A 9317-nucleotide genomic window follows, 5' to 3' on the forward strand; every position below is an offset into this window, starting at 1 on the left:
CCATTCATTTAAACCAACTTATTTGCAGACGCCCCCTTAGTACAATTTTGTCACGTATTCAAAAATGTATACTTTTTTTTTATTTTCAATTATTTCTTTTTTATTTATCATTTATGTTATCTTGATTCACTTGACCTGAAGTGCTGCATAGAAGTAAGTAATCATGCTGTTGTACTTTTCCGTTTTGGCCACCAGAGGGCAGCACTCCTCTGTTTTGGACATGATTCTACTTCCATAAGCAGAGAAGGATTCTCCCGGTGAGCGGCTGGTTTGTTGTTTGAACTTCACACACAACACGACAGAAAAAAAAACACACTCATGGTAAGTGGAGACGTTTTCCAGCTTCCTTCACATCAGCAGTCCTTCTGAGTCTTCCAGTTATCTTACAGTCGTTAGTCAAAGCCAACCGCAGCTACGGAAACTTGACCTGTTTCACATTTAGCATGGTCGCATTAACACGATCAGCCTCCACATAGACGTTGCACCTAATTAGCAAGTTCACTCAGATCAGTGAGACACAATCACGTAGTAAAGCATTACACTGTGAACTAAAATGCAACTACAGCTCTATGTCTTGTACATGACTTTATTTACTTTGAAAGCTGTTTATTTTATGGCGAGAAAACATTCAGTGCCAGTCGCTAGTTAGCATTGCTGCTGCTAGCTGAGCTAACCCTGCCGCTCACTCCAGGGATGAGTTGGAGGTTCGTAATTCACCAGAATGTGGATTTATTTTTGATGATATGTTGATGATATATTCAAAGACGAGAACGTAAGCAGAGCAGCTCGATAACGTTTATTACAGCTTGGCTGACATTAATGGTATTTTGAGAATCATGAAATTCTTTTGTTAAAATCACCTAAGGCTTTAGTTTTGCAAGAGGTTGCTTATCTGTAATTATTCAAGTCCAGTATTTAACTGGTCAGACTTAATCCAGAAAGATGAAAGTTTGTTTGCTCAGTGTAATTTTTTCTTCTTCTTCTTTTTTTTAACTAAATCCAGGTCTACACGAACAAACCAGGCACATTTTAAGATTGTTTATTTTCTTCTGTTAATAAAAATGAACAGTTTTAACCCTCTGGACTTCAGGCATTTTCTGTGTGCTTTTTTGTTGTTGTTGTTGATTGGAATCTTAATATTTAAATTGGTCTGTTAAATTAATTCAGATTTAACTTAGTCAGGTACATTTATGGAAGAAAATATTCCAAAAATGTAAGGCATGTGATATTGTAGGGATTTAACCTCAATATTTGAATTAGTCAGGTAAATGCATATGTAAAATTATTATAAAACACAATAAAAAAAGTCTTAAAAATGTTTGTTATTGTCGAATCTTAACCATTAAATGTAAGTTAGTCTTGTAAATGTACATAATATATAAATGTAAATATGTATTCAATTAAATATAGTAAAATCCTAACAATAGTATTTAAGTTACATCAGTTTATATTGAATATAAGATCCTCAGGTCCTAATAATATATGAATTACTCAGATAAAGTTGGATTCAGTGTAATACTGTAGGGTTTAGCCTTAAAATTGAAGTTTATTGTGGTAAATTTGCATAATATATAATTTTCGAAGGTCTTAATATTTAGGTCAATCTGGTAAATTTGTATAATATATAATATTGCAGGGTCTTAAATTTATTATGTCCATGTTTGGTAAAATTGCATCGAACAGTTTTGTCGGGTTTAAACTTTATGATTTAAGTTAATCGGGTAAATTTATATACGATACTGGAGGTTCTCAACCTTGACATTTAAATGAGCCAGGTAAATCTGTATGATATATAATATTGAAAAGTATTAACCCTGATACGTAAATTAGTCAAATAAATGCATCCAATATACAATATGAGTCAGGTAACGTAGTATAAAAGCTCATATTGGAGGGTGTTAATGTTAATGTTTAAATCTGTCAGGGAACTTAACATGAATAACATTAATGTTAATACTTTAAATACATAGCGTTTATATATTATTATTTCTCTATTGTACAACATTTGTTATTTTAAATGTGTTCTCTAACTCACAGTGACTGATTTAGTGTCAGTTCTTTGCAAATATGTTTATCTTTTGTGTTTTTTTATCTTTTCCTGTTTCCACCCCCGACAGTGTTCTGCAGTGTTCCACCATTTGTCACGTAAAGCCACCTGAAGCTGCAGGTAGCTCGTCCTGCGTGACTCAAAGTTAAAACTATTTCACTGATACAAGCTCGGGCGGCCAAATGCTGCATTTTTTTAGTCGCCGTTTGCATCTTAGTGATCATCTGCCCCAAACCCAAAACACTGGACAGAGTTTTGTCGTTTTCCGAGCGGTGCTAAAAATGAATGACGCTCCTGTGCTAGCGTTAGCCTGCTCTGGTTATGCTGAGACTGCTCAATGCTGAGCTCCATTGAGAAGAGGTTTAAAGGGGTTGAATGCCTTCTGCTGAGGCAGGGCATCCACCCACCACTCTTTACATGCCCTCTGGCGTGGCCCGCTGGCCTTTGTGTCACCCAACAATGATGGCAGCAGAGCACCACAGTGAGGGGAACGTCATTGTTCCCCGTCAGCCAATGGGAACCCCACAAATTTATGTTATGTGTGAGTTTTTGTGCATATGTGTGTGTGCGTATGGTAATGCAAAGGTGAATGCATGTGAAAGTGAATGTCTCTTTCACACCAAGCATCTCCTGTGTGACGAAGGAGAGGGGGGACGTCACAAAAAAAAGGAAGAGCCAATCAGGTATTAGCTGTTTGGATTTATGCCAGGGTCTTTAGGCTTGTATGACTTTAGTACAAGGGGCAAAAGCCAGTTTTTTCAAAAAAAAAAAGTCAGCCGAGACGACGAGATGCCGTATACGCCGTCTGGCTTTTTCTGCGACCGGCTGATCCGGGAACGGGAGCGCAGGGACGGGGAAGGGTCCCTGAACAAGCCCCTGCGCTTCAACGGGCAGGACTTCAGCAACCTGAGACAGGAGTGCCTCCAGAAGAAGAGCCTGTTCGAGGATGACTCCTTCCCGGCCACCGTGGAGTCGCTGGGCTTCAAGGAGCTCGGACACAAGTCTAACAAGGTCAAGAACATCGTCTGGAAGAGGCCCAAGGTAGGAGGGGTGGGCACATGGAGGGGCACGCTGATGGCAAAGTTAAATCAATAGGGGACGGGAGGTGGGACGTTATTTTTCATACACGGCAACATGAAAGTGACCTGATAAGGATTGAAAACTAGGTGCTGCTGTGGGATTTTACCTGGAGGTGCAGCTGGGACTGAAACCATCAGTCCTACACGGTTTTACTGCACAACTAGAGAGTTTTTCCTGTTTTAGTGGCTTCATACTTCCACTTTAATGGATGTTTGAGAGCCTGTGCAGGACATAAGACTGTCAATCCTCAGGTTACAAAAGTTCAGATGATATGAGGTTGACTCTTAGTAACTGAACTTGTGTTCACTTTCTGCAGGAAATCTGTGAGAACCCTCAGTTCATTGTCGGAGGAGCCAGCAGGACAGACATCTGCCAGGGAGATCTGGGTAAAATCAGCTTTTTATGCTTTTGACATTGACATTCTCTTCATTTTGGTAACACTGAAGGGAAGAGATTCATCTTTAAACCCTTAAACATGGTCCTGTCGGTGCAAAAACTCCCTCGAAAACTTGCTACCTGAAGCAAAACTACACAAGACATGTTCGGGCTGCTGTGATAAGCACTGTTCGGGCGATAACAGGGTCGCAAACATCCCATCGGTCCCCCCTGCAGCGGCCTCCCCGCATATTGTGCTTACTCTTTTGGAAGGGAATCCAACCAGCAGCACTTCTCATTGTTGTTTCGTTTGGACGGCAAATAAAAGGGGACCAAAGGGACAAAGGTGCTGGCAGACGTTCCCCGTTGAAAAACTTACATTGTTCCGCCGGCCGGCAGCTAAAAACACACACTGACGCACACCTGGACAATCGAAAAAGCACAAACGTCAGCACGCAGCGGAGGTCTTTTCCTTCTGCAAAACAAAACGTGTCCGGGGGAGACGTTCCTCTTGGTCTTTGGTTTGGTTTTTAGGGAGTTGTTCTTAGCTTTGGTTGGTTTTGTTGAATTAAGGAAAGCCAAAGCATTTGCAACGATATAGATTTGGAATCAATTTAGTTCCGTTTTATTGATATGCCGCCAACATGTGTCGCCTCAAGGCCTTCACACAGTAAGAGAAGACCTTAAGAGGTTTAGATGGAGAAACCCAACAAATCTGTTCTAGCAGCAGCTGTGGGAAAGAAGAAAAACCGAACCACCAGTAGAACCAGGCTCAGGGAGGGCAGACGTCTGCTTTGGTCCGAGGTTAAAGCGGAGAGTAGAACAGGGTAGCAGATAGAAAACAGACAATAAACACATTGGAGATGAGTGAGGCTAGTAGCTCCAGATACAGAGATACCTGCAAAAAGGAGAAAACACACAATACAGAGAGAGAGAAAGCACCAAGTTAGTGACATGTAATTGTGGTATATACATGTATGGAAAGTAGAGGAGAGGTGCATTATGGGAAGTCTTCCAGCAGCCTAAGCCTAGCATGACGGTAAAGGTGAATCTGAGCAGCTTCACCTATAAGATCTACCAAATTTTTAAGTTTTAAGCCTAATCTTAGTATTTTAGAAGGTGTCTGCCTCCTGAACCCAAACTAAGAGCTCACTCCACAACAGAGGAGCCTGATAACTGGAGGTTCTGCCTCCTTTTCTGCTTCTGGAAACTCTGGGAAACACAAGTAAAGCTGCAGTCTGAGACTAAAGGCCTCTGTTAGGATGATATGGTACAGTGAGGTCTTTGCGATAAGAAGAAGTTTGGTCATTGAGAGTTTTATATGTGAGAAGCAGGATTTTACATTCTATCCTGGATTTTACAGAAGAGAAACTAACATGGGAGACATATGATGATCTGTTACTGGTTCCTGTCAGAACTCTGGCTGCAGGATTTTGGATCAGCTTTAAAGGGAATTATTGGGTTATCCTGATAAAGTCCAGATAAGAAGTTACTAATGCAGGGACTAGTTTTCCAGCATCACTCTGAGACAAGACATTCTTGATTTTGTGATTTTGACAATTCTGGGCAGAAGAAAGAAGGTTTGATGTGTGAGTTTAAGGACATACTTTTGTCAAAAATAACTAAAAGTTTCCTCACAGTGTAACTGGAGGCCAAGGCAACCCCATCTAGAGTAACTTTCTGGTTATGTTGTGTGTTTCTTAGGGCCAAGTCACAATAACCTCCCTTTACATTTAGAAGAAAAGAAGAAAGTCACAGGTCAAGACATGCTTGGAGTTTGACAAACTTATTTGCTTCATCTGCCTTCTTGGCGTCTGGGTGTCAAGGAAGCACTAAACATATTTTTCTTCCTATTCGAGCAGCACTAGTGCACATTTTTAAATACTTTTACCCCATGAGGAGCATACTAACTGTTATAAAAAGCCATTTGAAGTTATTTTCTGTGTGTAGGTGACTGCTGGTTGCTGGCTGCCATCGCCTGTCTCACCCTGAATGAGAAGCTTCTGTACCGAGTGGTTCCTCAGGAGCAAAGCTTCTCAGAAGGCTACGGAGGCATCTTCCACTTCCAGGTCAGAAACAAGCACCTCAGAGGTCCTAACGCTGAGTTTACCACTTTATCCTCTTAAAATCAAATGAACTGACACAAATAGGGAAAGCAGCATTCATGAGGGGACTTTAAAGCTGCAAGTATTCGTCAATAAATCTGTTAAAAGAAAATATATTAGCTTTTTTGATAATTATTATATTTTATATTATTATTTTGTACATTCTTAACACAAAAGTGCTAAATATGTGTTGGTTCCTGCTTCTTATGATACTGAATTTGAGTATTAGACATCATTTAAACTTTTGGAAAATATACAGGGAATTTTAAAAAATGATTTTCCAACATTAAATAGACCGAGTAAATCAAATAGCTGAGAAAATAAGCAAATTCGTTACTTGCAGGTCTCCCAGGTAGATTTTCTTTTGTTATGAAAACATTCTTTTTTGCAAAGTTCAAGTTATGTTTTCGACCTCCTCAGAAAGAACGTTCTTAGTAAACATGGGATAACATTTGCCCGATCCTGCCTTAAGAACACTCTTCCTTTGTTATCGTGTCACTTTGTATGAATGTTTTTTTTCAGAAGAACCTTCAATAATCTGTAACATTCACACAACATTCTCAGAATATTGCAGGAAAAATGTTCAACCTTTGTTAATATACAACGTCACAAAACCGTTTTATAAAAAAATGAAGCCTCAGTAACATCTTGGAAACATTTTTCTAACGTTGGTTTGCTCCTTTGTTATCATGGCCCTGAAAACATCCCATCCTAGTTAACCTTTAACTTCATGTGAACACCATTTAAAATGATAAATATCCTTTAAATCTGTCTTTTGAGTATCTGATTAAGGCATTATTAGAAGGTAATTGTAGGTAATGTTGTTGGACTATTCCCTTGTAGCTGGGTGATTGGACTTCTAATATTACTCAACTGTCATTGACAAACAGAAATATTCTTGTTGAAGCTTCTTTGATTCCAAAGTTGATTCAAAGTTTGTACAAGTTGAAGAAATGTCCTTTAACACTTGGTCCTCCGTGTTGATTCTCCTCACTGACTTCCTTCTGTCCATCAGTTCTGGCGCTATGGCGACTGGGTCGATGTCGTCATTGACGACCGCATCCCAACCTTCAACAACCAGCTGGTTTTCACCAAATCCGCTGAGAGGAATGAGTTCTGGAGCGCCCTGCTGGAGAAGGCCTACGCCAAGTGAGTGGTTTTACTCTGCAGAGGACAGCGAAGCTTTGAGATGCTTTCTGGTTCAGTTTTCACTAAATGTTACATAAAGCTGCATTTGTACATCTTCACACAGCACACAAAGTTATTTGATGTATGTCACAGTTCCTGAAATGACAACAGTTAGGTTTCACTCTGCCTAGATTGTCACTGGAGTACAGATTTATAACTTAGACAGTTGGGACAGTTCATTATCATTTCCAGCTACATAGTTTCCGTCAGTGATTCTTTGTTTTTTTTTGTTTTTTTTTTTACATGTACTCACCCTTGATTTAACCAAGAAAAGATTAAGAATCTCTTTTTTACAAGAGCATCCCAGCCAAAACAGACAACAGCACAGATGAAGAAATTAAAGACGTACAGATGTTTGACAATTTAAATAAGGTTTACATAAAGATTGAGAGTTTTTTACAGTGTCCTAAAGTTGCAAAAAATAGTCTCTACCGTCATCACTGTCAATGATGATGCAGAATGTGTCTCCCTCCAAGTCATGTAAAGTTGCATTAAAGTCAGTTAGTGAGATCAGCTCTTTAAGAGTCAAAGATAAGATAAGATAAGATAAGATAAGATATGCCTTTATTAATCTCACAGTGGAGAAATTCACATCGTTGACAGCAGCTTTCAACAGACGTACACAGATACGACACAGGAAAAAACAAAAAATAAAAAATGTACATATAAATATCAGAATATCAGAAATAGTGCAAACATATCAGAAATAGTAATTTTAATAAGTAATTTTAATTCCAAGCAAAGACGTAATTCCTGTTTTCCCAGTGCAGTACATGGTCTGATTGATATACAAAAGTCCACATATACTCATAAAGACCATGTATATCATGACAGTCTTGAGTTTCCAGTGATTCCTACAACTCAGAATTTTCTGTGATGAAATCTTTGAATCTTTGCATCGTTGTCACACACACACACAAAAAAAGACAGTCCTGCATTTTGGTTCTTTCATAGGTTTATTATAGGTTTTCTGGAAGTATGACAATCTGCTGGGTCAAAAATACACATACAGCTACTTGATTTATCAGTTTTGGTGACGTTTAAAGTTTTCTCAGTAGCATGACCTCTGGCCTTTTTGTGCCTGATTACAGTTGATTACAGCTGCTGACTCCTCTGAGCCAATTTAAGAAGGATCCATTTGATCCACTCATTAGACTCAGCCACAAACACTACAGTGGGGAAGTCTGAGGAGCTCAGCAAAGATTTGAAAAAGCAAATCATTGATTTGAACAAGGCAGGAAAATTCATTGAAAGGAGCTACAGAGCCTAAAATCCCAAAACAGTATAAAGTGCAGAAAACACAAACTGTCACCTGCCTCTATGAAGTTCTGACTTAAACCCCATTAAGAACCTGTGGACTGTGATGAAGAATTAAGCCTTTGTCAGAAAGATAAATTTAGTTGAACTGCACCAATTCTGTCAAGAAGAGTCAAAACTACAACCAGAAGCTTGTAGATGGAAACCAAAAGTTCAGAGTTGTAGGAGCCGTTGGAAAGCCAAGCCTCTGTGACGTACATGGTCTTTACAAGTGTATGGAAACATTTGTTGACAACTGTAGACCCATAGATGTGAAGGAAGCAGACCAAAAGTGGCATGTATTGTATATTTTGATATTCTGTACTTTAATATTTTACTCACAGTCTTTTTTCAAATCTTACACATTCATTTCAACAGTCTAACCTACTCAGGGCTTTACTGATGAATCTAAGTTGGACATGCGTACCAGTTAAACAGCCAAAACCTGAATCCAACACGTCTCCTGTCTGTCTGTATCCAGGCTTCACGGCTCCTACGAGGCCCTGAAGGGAGGAAACACCACCGAGGCCATGGAGGACTTCACTGGTGGAGTCACTGAGTTCTACGAGATGAAGGAAGCTCCCAAAGAGCTCTACAAGATCATGAAGAAAGCTCTGGAGAGAGGCTCGCTCATGGGCTGCTCCATCGACGTGAGATGTGTTTTTTCTTTGACTTGACTTCATCTGGAAGTCGTGACTCAGGGTTTCAGGAGACTTACAGGTCCCATGTTAAACCTCTTTTCAGCAAATTAATGAAAATCTCATGTGTTCCCAGAATGAGTCCTTTGATATTTTTGCTCAAAATACTACAAAAATGGTTCATTTTACCGTGATTGTATAACAGCTTGTTCTAAACTGGCTGTTTCAGTGTCTGTAGCTTTAAATGCTGCTGATGTCCAGGAAGAAAACTCTCTCTGCATCTGTGATTGCACAAAAGACGACAACAGAGTGTGTTAGACTGAGCCTTTCTATCGCTTCTAACTCTTATAGCAATTATTCAACATGGAAATCTCACTGAATTCACAGCACAACATAGTTTTTAAATTGTGTGCTTGACGAGTTTGTCAGATGGTGTTGCAGTTAAAAAATTGTGATTTCAGGTTCAGAGTAGCACCTTGGAAGTGACTGCTGGTTAATATGTAATTTCAATTGATCGCTTTTTAGTCACTATTTTATACTTGATAGATAGATAGATAGATAGATAGATAGATAGATAGATAGATAGAT

At 39.3% G+C, this 9317-nt stretch overlaps 1 protein-coding gene across 2 annotated transcripts in view; it reads left to right on the plus strand.

Moving 5' to 3' along the window:
• Positions 1-2836: 2836 nt before the first annotated feature.
• Positions 2837-9317, plus strand: part of capn3a (calpain 3a, (p94)) — a 25289-nt gene continuing 18808 nt past the window's right edge. For both annotated transcript variants that reach the window (XM_008298270.1, XM_008298271.1), the window contains exons 1-5: positions 2837-3088; positions 3444-3513; positions 5453-5571; positions 6623-6756; positions 8573-8741. In XM_008298270.1, the coding sequence (XP_008296492.1) occupies positions 2837-3088; positions 3444-3513; positions 5453-5571; positions 6623-6756; positions 8573-8741 (744 nt within the window). The remainder of the gene's footprint in view (positions 3089-3443; positions 3514-5452; positions 5572-6622; positions 6757-8572; positions 8742-9317) is intronic.

This window comes from Stegastes partitus, unplaced genomic scaffold, assembly GCF_000690725.1.
Source record: "Stegastes partitus isolate 25-593 unplaced genomic scaffold, Stegastes_partitus-1.0.2 Scaffold1301, whole genome shotgun sequence".
In the NCBI taxonomy this organism is placed as follows: domain Eukaryota; kingdom Metazoa; phylum Chordata; class Actinopteri; family Pomacentridae; genus Stegastes; species Stegastes partitus.